The sequence below is a fragment of the Macaca mulatta genome, chromosome 19 (assembly GCF_049350105.2).
Source record: "Macaca mulatta isolate MMU2019108-1 chromosome 19, T2T-MMU8v2.0, whole genome shotgun sequence".
NCBI classification, from domain to species: Eukaryota; Metazoa; Chordata; class Mammalia; order Primates; family Cercopithecidae; genus Macaca; species Macaca mulatta.
In genome coordinates, this window is record NC_133424.1 from 19,184,532 (window position 1) to 19,205,784 (window position 21,253).

Genomic DNA, 21,253 nt, shown 5'->3' on the forward strand with positions numbered 1-21,253 from the left:
AGGCTAATTTTTTGTATTTTTAGTAGAGACAAGGTTTCACCATGTTGGCCAGACTGGTCTTGAACTCCTGACTTTGTGATCTACCTACCTCAGCCTCCCAAAGTGTTGGGATTACAGGCATGAGCCACTGTGCTCAGCCTATTTACTTCTTTACAGGTTCATTTTCTGCCTCCTACATCACTCAAGACTGGGCTCACTGGGAGGGCAGGGCTGGGTCAGCTGTGATCCCAGCACACATAAACGCAGATCGCAGAGGAATGACCCAACGAAGGTGTCTGGGAGAGAACCCTGCGTGCCATGCAGAGGCCTTGGGGCTGCTCTGCCCAGTAACCAACCCCTGACCCTATCCTGACTCCCAGGAGAGAAAGGCCCTTTTGACCATGTGGCTGAAGACCAGACTCACCGCAGCTCTGTCTCCGAGCTTCAATTTCCTCTTCTGTTCTAGAGCCCTGCCCCTCCCTCCATTTTCATCCTGAGCTGCACACAGACCTGGTGGTGGGTGGGTGGGTGGCTGGCGTCATGGCAACGGTAGCACAGGGTTGCCATGGCAACTTGGTTCCCTAGTGACAGCCCTGAGTTTCTTAGCCCAGGGTTGGCAATCCACCGGGAAGAAATGGGGAGAGGGTGTCCCCAGCATCCAGCTGGCACACAGGGGACATTCTGTAAACACTTGGAGGGTAGGATGGGGATGCATGGTGGCTGTCTTTTCCTGGGGCACGAAGAGGAGACTTCAGGTCCCTGCTGGGCTCCACACAACTCCTGGCACACTCTCCTTCCTCAGGGCCCCCATCCAGGCTGTTCCCTCTGCCTGGAGGCTGTGCCCTCTTTGCTCCTTCTGGCCAACTCTTCAGCCTGACCTCCTGGCTCAGCCCCAGCTTTTATCATGGTGACAATTAAGTGATGGCTTGTTTGCTTGTGTGATGATTGGTTTAATAAATGTTCCCTCTGCCAGATGCGACGCGCTAGGCGTCTCGGTCACAGCTGTGTCCCACACACCAAGGAGGCTGCTCTCAATACATCTTTGTCGACACTCTGCATCCTTGCTCTGCCTTGCCCACTTCTTCCGAGCCAATGCGGCCTCATCTCTATCCCTTGAGCTTTTTCTGGCACTGGGCTTAGGTCCTTCACATTATGTCCTCTCAGAATATTATGGAACTTTGCACAATGTTCTGGAATGTCCTGGAATATTCTAGAACATTCTGTCCTCTGCTTTTACTGAAGCTGGGACATCATCACCTCTTCAGGGAGGCTCTCCCTGATCTCCTGGCTGAAGCAGTGCTCCCCCACCCAACACACGCTTGATCACTCTCGGCTCATTGCCTTCAAGGCAGTTATTGCCATCTGAAATGGCCTTGGTCATTTATCAATTATATATCTCAGATTTGTCTTTCCCATCAGAATGTACCTTTCAGAATATCTTGGAACATGAGGTTAAGGTTTTTTTTTTTTTTTTTTAGATGGAGTATCTATTGCCCATGCTGGAGTGAAGTGGCGAGATCTTGGCTCACTGCAACCTCCACCACCTGGGTTTAAGTGATTCTCCTGCCTCAGCCTCCTGAATAGCTGGGATTACAGGCATGCGTCACCACGCCTAGTTGATTTTTGTATTTTTAGTAGAGATGGGGTTTCACCATGTTGGCCAGGCTGATGTCGAACTCCTTACCTTAAGTGATCCGCCTGCCTCGGCCTCCCAAAGTGCTAGGATTATAGGCGCCCGGCTAAGGTCAAGATCTTGTCGGATGGGCTGACAGTTGAATCCCCAGCAGCCTCTCAGCACCCTAGTCCCCAGAGTTGGGGGATCCCAGTTGGTCACCCCCCAAGAGGTAGTCCTAGTTCTGTCACATTGGGTGGATTTCACCTTTTTTTGTTTTTCTATTGGGATGGGATCTCTCTATGTTGCCACGGCAGGTCTCAAACTCCTAGACTCAAGTGATCTTCCTGCCTCGGCCTCCCAAAGTGCTGGGATTACAGTCTTGAGCCACTGCAACTGCCCTGAGTTTTTTTTTTTTTAGTAAATCAGCTTTAATAAGACATAATTTACATCCAATGGCACACCCATTTTAAATGCCCAGTTCAATGAGTTTTGGCAAATGTAATCCTCTTAAGATACCCCTATAATCAAGATATACACTAGGTGTGGTGGCTCACACCTGTGATCACAGTACTTTGGGAGGTTGAGGTGGGAAAATCACTTGAGGCCTGGAGTTCGAGACCAGCCTGAACAATATAGTGAGACCGTCTCTACCAAAATTTTTTTTTTTTTTTTTTTTTTTTAGACGGAGTCTCGCTCTATCGCCCAGGCTGGAGTGCAGTGGCCGGATCTCAGCTCACTGCAAGCTCCGCCTCGCGGGTTTACGCCATTCTCCTGCCTCAGTCTCCCGAGTAGCTGGGACTACAGGCGCCCACCCCCTCGCCCGGCTAGTTTTTTTTGTATTTTTTAGTAGAGACAGGGTTTCACCAGGTTAGCCAGGATGGTCTCCATCTCCTGACCTCGTGATCCGCCTGACTCGGCCTCCCAAAGTGCTGGGATTACAGGCTTGAACCACTGAGCCCGGCCCAAAATTTCTTTTTACAAAATTAGCCAGGTGTACTGGCACACACCTGTGGTCCCAGCTACTCCGGAGGCTGAGGTACGAGGCTCATTTGACCCAGGAGGTCGAGGCTGCAGTGAGTTATGATTGTGCCACTGAACTCCAGCCTGGGCGACAGAGCGAGACCTTATCTCTAAAATAAATAAATAAATAAATAAATAAATAAAAAGGCCCAGCGTGGTGGCTCATGCTTGTAATTCCACCACTTTAGGAGGCTGAGGTGGACAGATTGCTTGAGCTCAGAAGCTCAAGAACAGTCTGGGCAACATGGTGAAACCCCAACTCTACAAAAAAAAAAAAAAAAAAAAGCAAAAATTAGCTGGGCGTGGTGGCCCATGCCTGTGGTCTCAGCTACTTGGGAGAGTGAGGTGGGAGGATCACTTGAGCCCAGGAAGTCAAGGCTGTAGTGAACTGAGATTGCACCACTGCACTCCAGCCTGGGTGACAGAGTGAGACCCTGTCTCAAAATAAATAAATAAATAAATAAAAATAATAAAATTAGAAAGGCATGGTGGCATGTGCCTTATAGTTTCAGCTACTCAGGAATCTGAAGAGGGAGCATGACTTGAGCCCAGGAAGTGGAGGTTACAGTCAGCTATGATCGTGCCACTGCACTCAGCCTAGGTGACAGAGCAAGACGAAGACCCTGTCTTTTTTTTTTTTTTTTGCGACAGTTTTGCTCTTGTTGCCCAAGCTGGAGTGCAATGGCGTGATCTTGGTTCACTGAAACCTGAAACCTCCGCCTCCTGGGTTCGAGAGATTCTCCTGCCTCAGCCTCCCGAATAGCTGGGATTACAGGCATGCGCCACCACCCCCGGCTAATTTTGTATTTTTATTTATTTTATTTTATTTTTACTTTTTTGAGATGGAGTCTTGCTCTGTCACCCAGGCTGGAGTGAAGTGGTGTGATCTCGGCTCACTGCAAGCTCCGCCTCCCGGGTTCACGCCATTCTCCTGCCTCAGCCTCCCAAGTATCTGGGACACCACCACACTCGGCTAATTTTTTGTATTTTTTTTTTTTCTTTTGAGACGGAGTCTCGCGCTGTCACCCAGGCTGGAGTGCAGTGGCCGGATCTCAGCTCACTGCAAGCTCCGCCTCCCGGGTTCACGCCATTCTCCTGCCTCCGCCTCCCGAGTAGCTGGGACTACAGGCGTCCGCCACCTCGGCCGGCTAGTTTTTTGTATTTTTTAGTAGAGACGGGGTTTCACCGTGTTAACCAGGATGGTCTCGATCTCCTGACCTCGTGATCCGCCCGTCTCGGCCTCCCAAAGTGCTGGGATTACAGGCTTGAGCCACCGCGCCCGGCCTTTTTTTTTTTTTTTTTTTTTGAGACGGAGTCTGGCTCTGTCACCCAGGCTGGAGTGCAGTGGCGCGATCTCGGCTTACTGCAAGCTCCGCCTCCCGGGTTCACGCCATTCTCCTGCCTCAGCCTCCCGAGTAGCTGGGACTACAGGCGCCCGCCACCTCGCCCGGCTAGTTTTTTGTATTTTTTAGTAGAGACGGGGTTTCACCGTGTTAGCCAGGATGGTCTCGATCTGCTGACCTCGTGATCCGCCCGTCTCGGCCTCCCAATTTTTTTGTATTTTTTAGTAGAGAGGGGGTTTCACCATGTTAGCCAGGATGGTCTCCATCTCTCGACCTCGTGATCCGCCTGCCTCGGCCTCCCAAAGTGCTGGGATTACAGGCATGAGCCACCACGCCTGGCCAATTTTGTATTTTTATTAGAGACAGGGTTTCTCCATGTTGGTCAGGCTGGTCTCAAACTCCCGACCTCAGGTGATCCGCCCGCCTCGGCCTCCCAAAGTGCTGGGATCACAGGCGTAAGCCACCGCACCCTGCCAAGACCCTGTCTTTTAAGAAAACAGATAAATAAAACATAAAAAAGAAGGTAGCCAGGCAAGGTGGCTCATACCTCTAATCCCAGCACTTTGGGAGGCCGAGGTGGGCAGATCACCTGAGGTTGGGAGTTTGAGACAAGCCTGGCCAACATAATGAAACTCTGTCTCTACTAAAAACACAAAAATCAGCCAGGCCTGGTGGTGGGCAACTGTAATTCCAGCAACTTGGGAGGGCGAGGCAGGAGAATCACTTGAACCCAGGAGGTCAAGGTTGCAGTGATATGAGATTGCACCACAGAACTCCAGCCTGGGTGACAGAGTGAGACTCTGTCTCAAAAAAACAAAACAAAACCAAACCAATAAAAAATTTAAATAAATCAATCAAACATAAAAAAAGAAGTTGGGGCCAGTGCAGACATGACTTCAAGGAGGTGCAGGAGGCTGCTGGCTGGGGTAACAGAAATAACAGAAAGAGATCAGAGTGTTTCCTTTTTTTTTTTTTTTTTTTTTTTTGAGACGGAGTCTGGCTCTGTCACCCAGGCTGGAGTGCAGTGGCGCGATCTCGGCTCACTGCAAGCTCCGCCTCCCGGGTTTACGCCATTCTCCTGCCTCAGCCTCCCGAGTAGCTGGGACTACAGGCGCCCGCCACCTCGCCCGGCTAGTTTTTTGTATTTTTTTTTAGTAGAGACGGGGTTTCACCGTGTTAGCCAGGATGGTCTCGATTTCCTGACCTCGTGATCCGCCCGTCTCGGCCTCCCAAAGTGCTGGGATTACAGGCTTGAGCCACCGCGCCCGGCCGATCATAGTGTTTTCAGCAAGCCCCACTCATGATCCTGAAAGGAGGTGCTGCCTCCATTAAAAATAATTTAGGGCCAGGCGCGGTGGCTCGCACCTGTAATCCCAACACCTTGGGAGGCTGAGGTGGGCGTATCACTTGAGGTCAGGAATCCAAGACCAGCCTGGCCAACATAGTGAAACCCCGTCTCTACTAAAAATACAAAAATTAGCCAGGCGTGGTAGTGCATGCCTGTAATCCCAGCTACTTGGGAGGCTGAGGCAGGAGAATTGCTTGAACCTGGGAGGCGGAGGTTGTGGTGAGCCAAGATTGTGCCACTGCTCTCCAGCCTGGTGCCAGAGCAAGACTCCGTCTCAAAAAAACAGAGTTTGTTAGGAGAAAAATCAAACAGGCCTGAGGACAGGGAGTTGGTGCCGGGGGACCTTGAGCTTGCCCCAGGACCACTCTGTGGTGACCGCCCGACAGGGTAGACACTGTCCCCAGCCTAAAACCACAGGAACTCGAAGCCTTCCCCCAAGACTTCACTTTCCTTCTCCATAACACCTGGGGATTATAAGGGAGGCCTCCAAGCTCTGACCTGGGAATGTGAGCCTTGTAGCTGGTCTGGAGTGGGAGAGCAGGTGGCGTGGCCCCTGCCTCCAGGAGAGCCATGTCAGCTGTGGGCCAGATGGTGGCCAGGCCTGTGGACGCTGCCTGCTGTGTTCCTGCCTGCCAGCTCTACCAGACCACAGGTCAGCATTATTGGATGAGGCGTGTGCAGTCACCGGCGTAGGCCCTCCAGGTCCCCCACTTGTCTCTGTTGCATCCCAGTGATAGTGGCCACTAGGGCTCAGGCCAACAGCTGTTGGTCACTGGCCTCACTCTGCCTCGCTCGACATCCCATCTGTTCCATCTCTTTTTGGTCCCACCTGCAAAGTGCATCTCAGCTAGGACTACCTCCCACCCCTCCATGTCCACCACCCTGAGATGAGCCCTACCATTTTTCCCTGGATTATATGCCTCCTAACTCATGTCCCAAATTCAAGATATTGTCCCCCAATTGTCAGACACTGTTAAACAGTCAGACACTGTAACACTGTTAAATTGACACCATTAAAACCAGTGTCAGCTGGGTGCAGTGGTTCACTCTATAATCCTGGCACTTTGGGAGGCCGAGGTGGGCAGATCACTTGAGGTCAGGAGCTCAAGATCAGCCTGGCCAACATGGTGAAACCCTGTCTCTATTAAAAATACAAAAATTAGCTGGGCATAGTGGCGCATGCCTGTAGTCCCAGCTACTTGGGAGGCTGAGGCAGGAGAATCACTTGAACCTAGGAGGCAGAGGTTGCAGTGAGCTGAGATTGTGCCACAGCACTCCAGCCTGGGCGACAAAGTGAGACTCTGACTCAAAAAAAAAAAAAAAAAAAATTTGGCCAGGCGTGGTGGCGCATGCCTGTAGTCCCAGCTACTTGGGAGGATGAGGCAGGAGAATGGCTTGAACCTGGGAGGTGGAGGTTGCAGTGAGCCGAGATCGCACCACTGCACTCCAGGGTGGGCCACAGAGCGAGACTCCCTCTCAAAAACAAAACAAAAACCCACTGTCAATTACATTGCCACTGCTTACAAGCCCCGTCTCCCTTCTCATTTCATCCAGAGGACCCCAAAAATGATCCCCAAAGCCCTCTGTGACCTGAAGCACCTCGTGTTGCCTCCCACCCATTCTCCTCCCCACTCCTCTCCCTCTTCCTAATTTTTCTTTGTCAGGCCACCCTCTAGGCACGCTCCTGGCTCAGGGACATTGCACTGGCTGCCCTGTGCTATGTGATCTTGGAGGACAGATCACACAGTGTGTCTATTTTATTTTTTATTTTTATTTTTTTTATTTTTTATTTTTTATTTTTTTTTGAGACGGAGTCTCGCTCTGTCGCCCAGGCTGGAGTGCAGTGGCCGGATCTCAGCTCACTGCAAGCTCCGCCTCCCGGGTACATAGTGTGTCTAAAGTGCAGTGAGTCTACAGCACACTATGTGTGTGCACACAGCCAGAAGCCCAGAGAACCTCTTTTTTCTTATCTTCAGCTGTGTGTCTGTGTGTCTGACATATGGGTCAAATCTGGATGTTTATGAAGTGTGTATGCATATGGACACCATTGACTTCAGATGTTATTTGTGGCGGGTGTGTCAGCTGTAGGTCGCTGCTGAGTGAGGTTTGATGCCTGCATGTGGTTCGTCTGGAACAAAGACTTCCGCGGTGGTGCCGACTTGGGGCAGGCGAGGGTGTGTGTGTGTGTGCAGAGCTTGCCGGAACGTGAGCTGCTCATGCACGCGTGCATTCAACATTTGCGGAGTGCTTACTGTGTATTGGAGATGCCAGCAGTTCCCTTCAGCACTTGGTATCTGTCAACTTGCACAGGGTCATCTGAGAGCATTTTGTGTAACAATTGGGCACCTACTATTGTATCACGCCCTCTGTTGGAGATGCTGGTTGAGTGTGGTCCAACTGCAAGAGTCCACCCAAGCAGGCCCCTTCCTTCTTTCTATGGAGTCTCCAGCCCCATAGCCACCACCTTCCAGCACTGACTGGAGAGAGGGCTTTGAGCTCCTTCTGGATCCCGGCTCTCTGCCTGAGACTGCACAAGTCAGAGTTTTCTAGCTACAGAGGGGATCCTGGGAGCTTGGACCCTACCAGAGTTGAGGGGGTGAGGGGTGCCCCCAAGAGCTCTAGATGCTTTAGACACCTATAGATGCAGGGCTTTGAGCCCTGGCTGAGGGTCAGTGTGTTGGGAGGGCTGGTGCTTGGGGATCTGAGGGTGTAAGGGTCCGGTGGAATGGACTTTAGGGGTGTAAGGTTTGAAGGATCTGTGGGCAGGAATTTTGGGGAGTGAGAGTTGAGATTTGAGTAGAGGATGGGAGGTAATTGGATGTGGAGGGTTTTAGAGTATGAGAAGCCAGAAAGTATGAAGCATGAGGAGGCTTGGGAACCTAAGGGCAGATGATTGGGGTCTGAGGGTGGAGGCTCTGAAGAGAGTATGTCAGGGGAGGGTGGGGCCCATGAGGGGCTGGAAGTCTGAGGCCTGGGCATGGGTGAGTTTCGCCCCTGAAAGAGGCCTGGGAAGGAGGTAAGACTGGAGTCGGGTGTGCAGGGTGGGGAGAGGGAGGGTGTGGTTCTCAGAGCCCAGAGACCCATTTCTCCATGCTCCATCTCACGCTCCCGCCCACCCTACCCATAGCTCTCTTCCCTGTGGCTCTCGCGCCTCAAAGTATAACCACGCCCAGCCAACGCCCCGGGCACGCCTGACAGCGCCCCAGGTCACTCACAGACACTCCTTAACACCTGCATGTGCCCCGCCCCTCCTCAGATCCGCCGCTCACTTAGCCCGGCCCCACCACCATCAGATTAGGCTCCGCCCCCAGGCCCCGCCCTTCCGCAGACCAGGCCCTCTCTTCGCTTGACCACACCTATCCTCACATTCCTCCCCTCTCCTGCCCAGACCCGTCCCATCCTCAGACCCATCTTCTCCTATCTACCTCCCCGACCACGCCCCCACTGCATTCCTAACCTCCACCTTGTCCCTTCTCAGACCTGGCCCCGCCCTTCATCCTGCGCCCCGCCTCCTCCGCAAGCCGGACCCTTGTCCTCCTCCTCTTGCCCTGGGCCTGCCCCTTCTTCAGACCCCGCCCCGCTCCTCAGCCCAGGGACCAACCCCATCCCGCACCTACTTGTCCTGGCTCCGCCCCGGCCCCACCTATCCACAGACAACACGCCCTCTCAGCTCAGAACGGCCTCCATTTCAGACTTGGTTCCGCCCCTCACGCCAGGGCCCCGCCCCAATCCCGCACCCCTAGCCTAGGCCCCGCCCTTGACCCGCCCCCTGCATAGCAGGCCCCTCCCTTTATCCCAGGCCCGCCCCGGCGCTCCGTAGACCACGCCCCTCTGGTTCCGGGCCCGCCCCAATCCTTGGTTTCTGGTCCCGGCCCCGCCCCTCCACAGACCTGGCCCCGCCCCGCCCCCCGCGTCTCGGTTTCCCGGGCCTGCGCGCGCGGCTCCCGTCACTCGAACGCGCGACGGCGGGGGAAAGATGGCGGAGTCCGGCGGTAGCGGCGGCGGTGCTGGTGGCGGAGGCGCTTTCGGCGCGGGCCCCGGCCCCGAGCGCCCGAACAGGTGAGACCCGGCCCGCAGGATAGACCTGCACCTGTCTTGGAGCCCAGGGCACCTGTGGGCAGTCTTGGGCGTCCTTAGGGGTTGAGGGGAGGCCTGGCACGGCTCGAGGGTCTTTCGCTGAGAATTTGGACTTCACGGGGCCGTGGGGTACTGGAGGAGCCGAGGGCTACTGAGGAGGTAGCTGGAGCGGGGCTGGCTCGAGGCGTCTGCAGGCGACCCTAGGTACCTGAGAATCCTGGGGGTCTGAAGGGAAACCGAGGGCCTCCTGACTGTGATGGGCCGTGGGGCAACTGGGGATGCCAAAGAGCCTGGGCAGCAGAGAGGGCCTGAGCCGGGGCCATGGCCAGTCTGAGGGTGGTGAGGTGTCTTGGGGGCTCTGAGGAAGGGGCTAAGGCCCAAGGCTTCCTGGGAGGTGCCGAAGGGCCCCGAGGTGGCCAAAGGTGGTCCTGAGAGCATGCTGAGGGGCCCTGGGAGGAGTGGAGACTGTGGGAGGCTCTCGGTGGGGGGACTCAGGTGAATGTGGGAGCCTGAGATGGGGAAGCTGAAAGGGCCTGGGGGTGCCAAGGCCCCTGAGGGGCTGGGGTGGGTCTAGGGAACCTGAGGTGGATGAGAGAACTCCAGGGGTTTATAAAGAACGTAAAGAGGGTTCTTCTTTGGTTCTCATCCCTTCCATCCCCATGGGGATCCAAATCCACATCCCCAACAGGCTAAAGGACTTATAGAAAGGTCTTGCCCTCAAACAAGGGGACAGAATTCACCCCTTTTGTCAGAGGGAGGCCCTCTTTCCCCATGGCCCAGTCCTAACATGGATTGCTTGAACCTCAAGGTTTGCATGACAATTAGTTATCATCAGTAACTAATGATATGTGCGTGCATGCATTGTATTGGATTGTCTAAGGGAAAGAACACCTGCCTTAGGGAGTGTGATCTCCTGCTCTTTTCCTATTGGGCAAAGCCAGACCCTCCCACCCCAGCTCCTCCTCTAGCCTGCCACCCGGGTCAGGCCAAGGAGGAAATTCAGGCTTTTTCTTGTTGGTGAGCTTCCAGGAGCCAATAATTTCAGTCAACATGATAAATGATGAAGTTATTGATACTTATGTGCTGTGGAGTTTTGGACCTCTGGGCTGGTGCTGGAGGGAATGGCCTGATGACCTGGCTGTGTGATTTGGTACTGAATGGAACATGCATGGGATGGGTGAGGAAGGGAGGAGGGATGGCTGGGCCAGGGCACAGAGGAGGCAAAGGCCCTGCCTGTTCCTGAGGATGCTGAGTGGCACGTTGAGACTTAGGTCTGTGGGCATTGAGTCTGGTCTGCCAGAGGGGCCGTGGGGAACCCAGGAGGTTTGTGTCCAGAGGGGTGACCAGCCTTCTGGGGTATGTGTCGGGCAAGATTGTCCTGCAGTAGGGAGTCAGGAGATATCAGAGGATTTTCAGAGATATTCAGGGAGTGGCCAGGGCTTGAAAATTGGGTATGAGTTGGCAAGTAAGGGACAGGGAAGAGGGACAGTGAACCCCAGGTCCCTGCCTTGGGCACTGGAGTGGGATAACCTGGGGCTAGGGCTTTTTTTTTCTTTTTTTTTGAAACCTGGTCTCGCTCTGTCACCCAGGCATATAGGCTGGAGTGCAGTGACACCATCAAGACTCACTGCAGCCTGAAACTCCTGGACTCAGGTGATCCTCCCACCTCAGCCTCCGGAGTAGCTGGGACTACAGGTGTGCACCACCACACTTGGCTAATTGTTACATTTTTTGTAAAGACCAGGTCTTGCTCTGTTGCCCAGGCTGGTCTCAAACTCCTGGGCTCAAGCAATCTTCTTGCCTTACCCCTCACTAAGTGTTGAGGTTACAGATGTGAGCCACCATGCTGGGCATGGCTCTTTTTTATAAACAGCTTTATCGAGATATAATTAATTGCATGAAATACAATTCATTCATTTTGTTTTTATTTATTTATTGAGACAGAATCTTGCTCTATCGCCCAGGCTGGAGTGCAGTGACACGATCTCGGCTCACTGCAACCTCTGCCTTCCAGGTTCAAGGGATTCTCCTGCCTCAGCCTCCTGAGTAGCTGGGACTACAGGTGCGTGCCACCACACCCAGCTAATTTTTTTTTTTGTTTGTTTTTTGAGTCAGAGTCTCGCTCTGTCGCCCAGGCTGGAGTGCAGTTGCATGGTCTTGGCTCACTGTAAGCTCTGCCTCCCGGGTTCACGCCATTCTCCTGCCCCAGCCTCCCTAGTAGCTGGGACTAGAGGCGCCCACCACCTCGCCCAGCTAATTTTTTGTATTTTTAGTAGAGACGGGGTTTCACCATGTTAGCCAGGATGGTCTCGATCTCTTTTTTTTTTTTTTTTTTTTTTTGAGACGCAGTCTCGCTCTGTCGCCCAGGCTGGAGTGCAGTGGCCGGATCTCAGCTCACTGCAAGCTCCGCCTCCCGGGTTCGGGCCATTCTCCTGTCTCAGCCTCCTGAGTAGCTGGGACTACAGGCGCCCGCCACCTCGCCCGGCTAGTTTTTTGTATTTTTTAGTAGAGACGGGGTTTCACCGTGTTAGCCAGGATGGTCTCGATCTCCTGACCTAGTGATCCGCCCGTCTCGGCCTCCCAAAGTGCTGGGATTACAGGCTTGAGCCACCGTGCCCGGCCGACCATTTTTGTATTTTTTAAGTAGAGACAGGGTTTCAGTGTTGGCCAGGCTGGTCTGAACTCCTGACCTCAGTGATCCACCCGCCTCAGCCTCCCAAAGTGCTGGCGTGAACTACTGTGCCCAGCTAATTCATTCATTTTAATTTGTCAGTTCATTAAGTTTTTTTTGTTTTTTTTTTTTTTTTTTTGAGACAGAGTGTTATTCTGTTGCCCAGGCTGGAGTGCAGTGGTGTGATCTTGGCTCATTGCAACCTCTGCTTCCTGGGTTCAAGCAATTCTCCTGCCTCAGCCTCCTGAGTAGCTGAGACCACAGGTGCACGCTACCATGCCCAGCTAATTTTTGTATTTTTAGTAGAAATGGGGTTTTGCCATGTTGGCCAGGCTGATCTTGAACTCCTGACCTCAAGTGATCTGCCTGCTTCAGCCTCCCACTGTGCTCAACCCAGATCATTAAGTTTCAGTACATTTACTGAGTTGTGCATCCTTCACTACAATCCAGTTTTTTGGAATGCTTCCATCAACCTAAAGAGTTCCCCCAACCTCGTTTGCAATTAACCCTGCTCCCCCAACATCTAGCCCCGGGGACATCCTGATCTGCTTTCACTCTCTGTAGCTTTGTCTTTTCTAGAAACTTCCTAAGAATGGAATCGGACATGTGGCCTTTGCGTCTGGTTTCTTTCCTTAACATAATGTTTTTGAAGTTCATCTGTGTTGTTGTATCAGAAGTTTGTTCTTTTTCACTGTGGAGTGAAAATAAACAAACTGTGTCCATCCAGACGAGATTGTATGGATGGACACAGTTTGTTTATCCATTAACTGGTTGATGGACTGTTGGGTTATTTCCATTTTGACAACTGCAAATAAAGTTGCTATGAACATCTGGGTATGTGTCTCTGTGTGGACATATACTTTCATCCTCTTGGGTAAATACTTAAGAGTGGAATGACTAGCTCATATGGTAGATGTGTTTAAATTTTTTTTTTTTTTTTTTTGAGGCAGAGTCTCATTCTGTTGCCCAGGCTGGAGTGAAGTGGTGCAATCACAGCTCACTGCAGCCTCGACCTCCTTGGGCTCAGGTGATCCTCCCACCTCAGCCTTCTAAGTAGCTGGTAGGTACCACAGGTGTATGCCACCACACCCAGCTATTTTTTCTGTGCTTTTGTTGAGATAAAGTCTTGCCATGTTGCCCAGGCTGGTCTTGAATTCCTGGGCTCAAGCAATCTTCCCACCTTGGCCTCCCAAAGTGCTGGGATTACAGGTGTGAGCCACCACACCTGGCTATGTTTCTATATATATATATATATTTGTTTGTTTGTTTGTTTGTTTTGAGATGGAGTCTCTCTCTTTGGCCAGGCTGGAGCGCAGTGGCGTGATCTTGGATCACTGCAACCTCTGCCTTCTGGGTTCAAGCTATTCTCCTGCTTCAGCCTCCTGAGTAGCTGGGATTGTAGGTATGTGCCACCACACCCAGCTAATTTTTGTATTTTTAGTAGAGACGGGCTTTCACCATGTTGGCCAGACTAGTCTTGAACTCTCCTGACCTCAGGTTATCCACCCGCTTTGGCCTCCCAAAGTGCTGGGATTACAGGTGTGAGCCACCGAGCCCGGCCATGTTTTAATTTTTAAGAAACAGCCAAACTCGTTCCCAAAGTGGCTATACCATTTTGCATCCCCACCAGCAATGTTCAAGAGTTCCAGCTCCTCCTCATCCTCACTAACAGCTGGTATGGCGCGTCCTTAGTTTTAGCCATTCTTAAGGTGTATGCTGGTGTCTTCATTTGGTTTTATTTATTTATTTATTTATTTATTTATTTATTTGTGAGATGAGGTCTCACTCTGTCGCCCAGGCTGGAGTGCGATGGTGCGATCCCAGCTCACTGCACCCTGGAACTCCTGGGTTCACGCAGTCTTCTGGCCTCAGCCTCTGGAATAAGTGGGATTACAAGCATGCACACCACTGTTCCCTGTCTTATTTTGGTTTTAAGTTGCATTTCTCTAATAACTAATGATGTTGGACAGTTTTTCATGAGCTTCTTAGCTATTCGTATCTTTGGTAAAGTGTCTTTTCAAATCTTTGGCTTATTTTTAAGTTGTGTTGCCTTTTTTTTTTTTTTTTGACCGAGTCTCACTTTGTCACCCAGGCTGGAGTGCAGTGGCCGGATCTCCCTGGCAGTCACCAATCTGCAGTCTGTCTCTATCTGTTTTCAAGTTTTATAAATAGAATCATACACTATGTGGCCTTTTGAATCTGGCTTCTTTCACTCAGCATGATGCTTTGGGGGTCATGCATGTTATAGCCTAAATCAGCACTTCATTCCTTTTTATGGCTGAGTAATATTCCACTGTGTGGATGCACCACATATTTATCCATTCATCTGTTGATGGACACTTAGATTGGTTCCACCTTTTGGCTATTATGAATCATGCTGCCATGAACGTGAGTGTACACATTTTTGTCTAAACACTCATGTTCAGTCCTTTGGGGTACACATCTAGGAGCGGAATTGCTGGGGTGCATGCTTGTTGTATATTCTTGATCATGCTGGTCACCACCTAACGTTATTTGTTGTGTTCCTCTGCAAGTGCCTTGAGGTTGGAGCGCCTGTCTCTCTTGTGTCCTCTTGTGTGCCTGGAACATGAATGACACAGGAGGAAGTGTCCCAGAGACGTGGCCGAGAGAGAGGGAGGAAGGGAGTGATGGGGGTGTGCAAAAACTTCTTGCTCTCTGAGGCTTGCAGTCTGGCAGGTGGGAATTCCCTTCTATGGGATCAGGTTGATCTTTGGCCTTTCCAGGGAGGCTTGTGGGGCTGCTGGGGGGCACTGGGGGCTGGTCTTAGTCTCTGTGACTGCCTTTCTAGCCTGCCAGGCAACGCCCGCATCTGCCTTTTTGTCCCACGAAGGTTTTGTCTTTTGGCCAGGGGCGGGGGCAGTTCCTGTCTTCCCCTTGGCCCTTCCAGCGGTACCACAACTCAAGAAACTGTCCCCAGGAGGGACTGCGCTCCCCCACCCCCCACCGCCCCCAACGTTATATAACTTGTTTGTTCCAACTTCTGTCTTCTGCAACCAAGGGGGAAAAAAGAAAGAGAAAAGCTTATTCTCCTTCCTTCCTATCTCGAGGGATCAACAAAAAACCCGTTGCCTAGTAGAGATGGTCGTTAACGACTGAGCCGAACCTCAGGGATGGACAGAGTGGGGCTGCCCTGGCTGAGGTGCACGGAGAGGAGGTGGGGTCCTTGCTGCAGGCACAAAGGACACTTGTTCACCAGCTGGCCTCCTCCCAGCTTGGGCCATGGGGTCTAGACTCCTTGGAGGGAAAGGAGGCCTGGGCCACTTGGGGTGTTGCAAGGGGAGGCAAACCCTCTGGGGAGTTGCACCTCCCCAGCTAAAATTCCGTCACTGTGAGGTACCTGGCTACCAGAGTTTTGGAGGAACCTTCTGGCCTCGCAGCCTCTCCGACATGGACCTTTGGCATCCATGCTTTTTGGCCTACGCTTCCTGGAGATGTCTGGGTAGGGCCCGGGCTCGCTGAGTCATGCTGTTCCTGGGGGTGAGATGGGGGGATCTGGGTGAGGGATGTGCAGGCTTCAGGCGTTTGCATAAGAAGTGGTGGCTAGGCTGGGCGTGGTGGCTCACACCTGTAATCCCAGCACTTTGGGAGCCTGAGGCAGGTGGATTACAAGGTCAGGAGTTTGAGACCAGCCTGGCCAACATGGTGAAACCCCGTCTCTACTAAAAATACAAAAATTAGTCAGGTGTGGTGGTGGGCATCTTTAATCCCAGCTACTCGGGAGGCTGAGGCAGGAGAATCGCTTGAACCCGGGAGAAGGAGGTTGCAACGAGCCGAGATCGTGCCACTGCACTCCAGCCTGGGCAACAGAGTGAGAGTCCATCTCAAAAAAAAGAAGTGATGGCTGGCTGGGACGTTGTGCCCAGGGGCTTTGCTGCCTGCTGAAAGTGTGTGCATGGAAAGTTGTGGCCGAGACGCTGTGCCCGGTGGGTTCGTCACAGTCAGTCTGGCTCAGTGGCCTTTGCCTGTCGAAGATTTCTCCACAATCTAGATAATCTCTACCAAGCCCAGAGGCCTTGGAAGGGTCCAGCCCCCAGCTCCTGCTAGGAATACCTGGGGGAAGAGGTGGCTTTCCAAGGAGGTCCTTGCTACTTTGGGGAAGTTCTCTTTCCTTTGGCCTCTTGCCCTTTTCTTTTTTATTTTATTTTTTGTGATGTCACTCTATTGCTCAGGCTGGAGTGCAGTAGCATATTCTTGGCTCACTGCAATCTCCGCCTCCTGGGTTCAAGTGATTCTCCTGCCTCAGCCTCCCAAGTAGCTGGTACTACAGGCGCCCGCCACCACGCCTGGCTAGTTTGTATTTTTAGGAGAGATGGAGTTTCGTCATGTTGGCCAGGCTGGTCTCTAACTCCTGACCTCAGGTGATCCACCTGCCTCGGCCTCCCAAAGTGCTGGGATTACAGGCATGAGCCAGCGTGCCTGACCTCGTGCCCCTTTTAGAAGGAGGATTTTGACCCTTCCAAGACGTGGACTCAAGTCCTTCTCCTGGAAAATGTGGTCAGATATCGCGGCATGAGGTGTCTCATCACACCCATGGGTGACTGTGGGTCCCTCTTTGTGGGGTGTGGCTGTGACAGATTCCTCATCTGGGAAATGGGGCTCTAGGCCCACCAGGTGGGGGGTGTCTGGGAGGAAATGAGTGGGGAGAGGCCGCATGTGCCTCATCAGTGTTACTGTGGCGGTGCTGACATCGCCCATGATGGGGACATTGCCATCCTGCCTGCCACGCCCGCATGGGCCTTGAGGGGATCATCGGTGCCAGCAAGGCTTGATGTGGCGTGCGTGTGTCAGGCAAGGAAAGGAGAGGGTCAGCTTGAGCTTTTGGGAAGACAGTAGTGCCATGATTTGGTGGCCGTGAGAGGGACAGCAGCAGGGGCAGCAGGAGAGTAAAGCACATCCAGCGTGAGCTGGAGAGGGCAGGTCCGGCCAGGAGCAGGCCTGGGAGCAGGAGCTCAGCGGGGGAGGGGGCGGGAGCATCTCAGCAGGGATGGGGGCAGGTGGAACTGGGCCAGCTCAAGAGGGGCACTGACCTGCAGGCCAGGCCACATCCAGGCCACTCGATCTGCCCCTCACAGCTGAGCCCCTTCTCTGGGACGGAGGCCACCGTCTCCTCCCCTCCTTGTTGGCAGGTCCCGAGAGCTCTGGGAGTGGAATTGCTCTGAGAGCGCTCACTTCACCCTGAATCGCACAGTGCGATCGCCACAGCTGGACTGTTTCCACCTGGTAGCTGTGCCCTCCGGGACGGCCTCCTTGTCGTGGTCCATAGTTACTGGGGAAGAAAGGTTTTATTACCTTCCCCCACAATCGCACCATCTCCAGGGAGCCCATGCGAATGTCATCCCACCTCCCCCACAGCGATTACTTTTTATCTCACCCATCTCTCCTCAGACACTGTAAAAGTGAGGCTTTCTCCTCACTCCAGCTCTTTCGTTTTTTCCTTTTTCTGATATTTGCGTGTGTGCGTGTGTGTGTGTGTGTGTGTGTGTGAGAGAGAGAGAGACCTACCCTTTGGTTTTAGGGGATGTTTTAGATTTGGTGTTGAGAGGCCTTGGAGGAGGAAGAGAGCAGGAGGAGGAAGAGTGGAGGAAGAGAAGGAAGAGATGAGAGGGAGGAGGAGGAAGAGGAGGAGGAGAAAAAGGAGGAGGAGGAAGAGGGAGGAGGAAAAGAGGAGGAAGAGGAAGAGAGGAGGAGAGAGGAGGAGAAAGATGGAGAACAGGAGACTGAGGAGAGAGAGAGGAGGATGAGGGGGAAGGACAAAGACAGAAATAATTCAGTGACTTGGGGCCTTGGATCCTGGAAGAAGCGGGTGGGATCTACTGAAGGCATGGGGTGACTGGGCAGCATGTGTCCCGGCATCCCCAGCTCTTTGCTCTGTGGACAGGATTTGTTACACACCTTTCTCTGCCTTTGTGTGGGTGCCACAGTCTCCTGTGTCCTCCTGTGCCAGGTGCTGGACATGCAGGGTCCATGGGACAGATGGGTCGTGCCCGTGGGGCGCATACATGCCGCAAGAGTTAGAGAACATCGTGCAGTCATTTCTGGGCTGGCTGGGCCAGGGGGCCAGGGCAGGGTTTGGGTGAGGGGCTTATCGGTCAGCCTTCTGTTTTGAAAGGATCCCTCTGTAGGCCGAGTGTGGTGGCTCACGCCTGTATTCCCAGCACATTGGGAGGCCGAGGCGTGTAGATCACTTGAGGTCAGGAGTTAGAGACCAGCCTGGGCAACATAGTAAGACCCAGTCTCCACTAAAAATAGACAAAACTAGCTGAGCGCGGTGGCGGGTGCTTGTAGTCCCAGCTGCTCTGGAGGCTGAGGCACGAGAGCTGATTGAACCCAGGAGCCAAGATTCCACCACTGCACTCCAGCCTGGGCGACAGAGCAAGACTCTGTCTTAGAAAAGAAAGGATCCTTCTGGCAAGAGACAAGGGAGCCTCAGCCAAGGTGGGCCCTGGAGGGATGGAGAGGCGCGCGCAGGCTTGGGGATGCTTGGAGGTTGAGCTTGTGCTGACCGATAGTGGTGGCTGGTTCCTCCTCACTGGGCAGGCTGAAGGTCCAGGTTGTCCTTGGTCCCGCGAGGCTGTATTGCCTGCAACAAGCAAGGGACTTGGAGACGCCACCTGGCCTGGGGGATTCGCAGCCCTGCCTGTGTTCCAGAAAAGCCCTTCATGCCTCTCCTTGATCAGGGTTCGTGCCACGTGGAGCTCCCACAGTCCTTGAGGGCTTCAGGTCTTCCCACCAGCGGGTCCCAGTCCTGGGAATGTCCCTCCTCCTGAGAGAAGGCCTCAGTCTGGCTGCAGCTGCCCGGGAGGTCCCCAGGTAGCATCTCTCGTGGGTTCCACCTTCGAGCCTCAGCCTGGAGCCAGCCCCTCCTGCCGTCTCCTCCCCATCCCAGCTCAGAGCCACTCCTGGCTCTTCCCCTCCTGGGCGTCATCCCCAACTCCAGCCAGCGGGACCCTCCTCAGGCAGGCATCAGACCACCTCACTGCACCGCCGGACACCTGCCAGTGGCTCCCTCACTCTCAGAACAAAATCTGCTGCTTGATGTGACCTGCCAGGCCCCTGAGCTTCCGCAGCCCTGATGGCTCTACTGGGCTCTGAAGCACGCTCACTGGAATGTCCTGTCCCAGCGATTTGCACGGCTCAAGTGTTGTCTCCTCAGGGCCTGGCCACTGTGTCCGCCGTGGCGCCACTGCTCGCCCTGCCGTCACGGTACATTCTCTGTGCTTGAGGACCCATGTCCCTGTAGAATGTGCGTTCCCCAAGGGCAGGGCTTTATCGGTTCTCTTTATAGTGGTGGTCCTGGTGCTGGCACAGCTGCTGGCACAGGGTGGACGCTCTTGAGTACAGCTCCAGTGAGTACCCCACCCCGCACAGTCTTCGACGCATACCGGAGGGGAAGCCTCCTGGCATAGCTCTGCATGCCCAGGCTGGCCGAGGGTCATCCGCCTCTTCCTCTTCGCTTCATTGAACCAGCAGGGTGTGGGCAGAGCAGCAGAAATTCACAGGCGTGTTGTCAGTAAACCGGCCCTGTTACAGAGCCCAGGGCACCGTACCATTTTCCATGTGCTGTCTTTAGTGAGTGAGTAAAACCTCAGCCCTGCATGTTAAAGCAAAGGCGGCAAAAGACAGCCGCTCTCTCCCTGTCCAGCTGTCTGAAGTGGAAGTGGGGGCCAAGCCCACTGGGTTCCTGCTGCCGGCAGCCCCGCCCTCCTCCTCTGGTAGCCGCTCTGCAGCTGTGCGGACCTGCTCTCTTAACACTTGTTAACCCCAGCCTCCAGTCCCTTCCTGCCCCCCACCCCGCCCCTTCCACATGTCTCTCCGGAGAGGGCCGCGCAGAATTCACAGGACTCGTCTCCAACGGCAGCGCCAGCAATTCCCTAGCATTCCTCCTCTGCAGAGCGGATTTTGGTGCATGTCCAGCGTGATTTCAGACCCCTCACCGCGCAGCAGAGCGCCTAATCGCTCTGTATGCACCACCACGGTGCACACTGAAAATATTGTGATCCGGGAGGAAGTAACCGGCACCTTGGGGGAATCACAGACCTTTCCTGCGAGGGCAAGGGCTTCCGGAATTGAACAGGCTGGGCCTGGAGGAGACCTTGAGGGGTGGACCTTCAGGCTTGTAAAGGCCTGGAGGGGGGTCACCCGAGGATCGAGGCCGAAGATGTTTACTGACGCCACAACTGTGAAATTCCACAGGGGTCAAAGACGGACTCGGGCGGGCGGGAGCGGTCTGGGCTGGATATCCGGAGAGTTCTGCTCTCCACGGGATGTTAGAATTTGAGGCAGTCTGCCGAAGGAGGCAGAGCAGAGAGGCATGTGATCACCCAGATCGTCTGTTACTGGAGCTGAGAGCGGGACATTTTCCCGGAGCGGGGTGGAAGGAGTGTCAAGGTGACTGTGAGGTGACAGACATGTAGGGGAGCCCCACAGAGGACCCCCAAGGCACCCTCTCTGTTGCCATCAACCTGAGTCATCCTCTCTGAAAAACTTCCAGGACTGAGGTTCGAGTCGGAAGCGTGCGTTCTTCTTGGTGAAGTCCGTCCTGTCCCAGGAGGGCTTCTCTAGGTCTCTCCTCTGGCTCCCCCTCCTCGGGTCCTCGTGGCTCTCTGTCGTGTGAAGCGGGGGGTCAGGAGCACACAAATGTTTACACTCCACGTGAGTCACTTGCACAGATGACGGGTGATGTTTTCCTCGCCAAGGCTGATGGCACCGGGCCCCTCTGCCGTTCCAGCCTCAGTCACGCCTCCAGTCTGTTAGCATTTAGAGCTGCTGAACTTTCGCATTGGTCAGGGGCGCGGGCAGTTTGCTGACCTTTTCTGGGAGTCGTGGCGGACGGAGTGGAGCCGTCTGTCTTGTCACAGACAGGCGGGGCTGCGGCTGGGGATGGCCACCGCCCACTCGCCCTCAGAATGGCCCTCAGCGGGGCTTCCTTGCCCCCCAGCCCGGGTAGGAAGCTCGTGTGCACTGTAGGGAGAGGCGGCAGCTGGAAAAGTGTTAAGGCCACAGCGGTTTTTCCAGAGGCTCGTCTGGAATGCTGTGGACGGATCTGAGGCTCCTGACATCCGAGGCCCCTCTTGGTGGGGAGAGCCAGAAACCCAAGACACTGCTGTCAGTTAAAGACTCGAAGTTCACATTTTAAAAAGTGCAAGGAGACACCCGGTTTTAGGTACGTTGGGGTGCGA

The 21,253-nt window shown here is 53.8% G+C and overlaps 1 protein-coding gene and 1 long non-coding RNA gene across 9 annotated transcripts in view; one reads left to right on the forward strand and one right to left on the reverse strand.

Annotated features, from left to right (window-relative positions):
- Positions 1-9,254: 9,254 nt before the first annotated feature.
- The window catches only part of KLHL26 (kelch like family member 26), a 41,989-nt gene continuing 29,990 nt past the window's right edge, over positions 9,255-21,253 (forward strand). For 7 of the 8 annotated variants that reach the window (XM_077976829.1, XM_077976830.1, XM_077976828.1 and 4 more), the window contains exon 1: positions 9,255-9,364. In XM_077976829.1, coding sequence (XP_077832955.1) covers positions 9,282-9,364 — 83 coding nt within the window. In that variant the 5' untranslated portion in view covers positions 9,255-9,281. 8 annotated transcript variants of the gene reach the window in all.
- LOC144336866 (uncharacterized) lies at positions 13,977-19,722 on the reverse strand. The gene is made up of 4 exons (XR_013409273.1): positions 18,591-19,722; positions 17,967-18,210; positions 17,102-17,340; positions 13,977-15,545 (listed from the first exon to the last, which is right to left on the reverse strand). It is a non-coding gene; the product is annotated as an uncharacterized LOC144336866 (long non-coding RNA).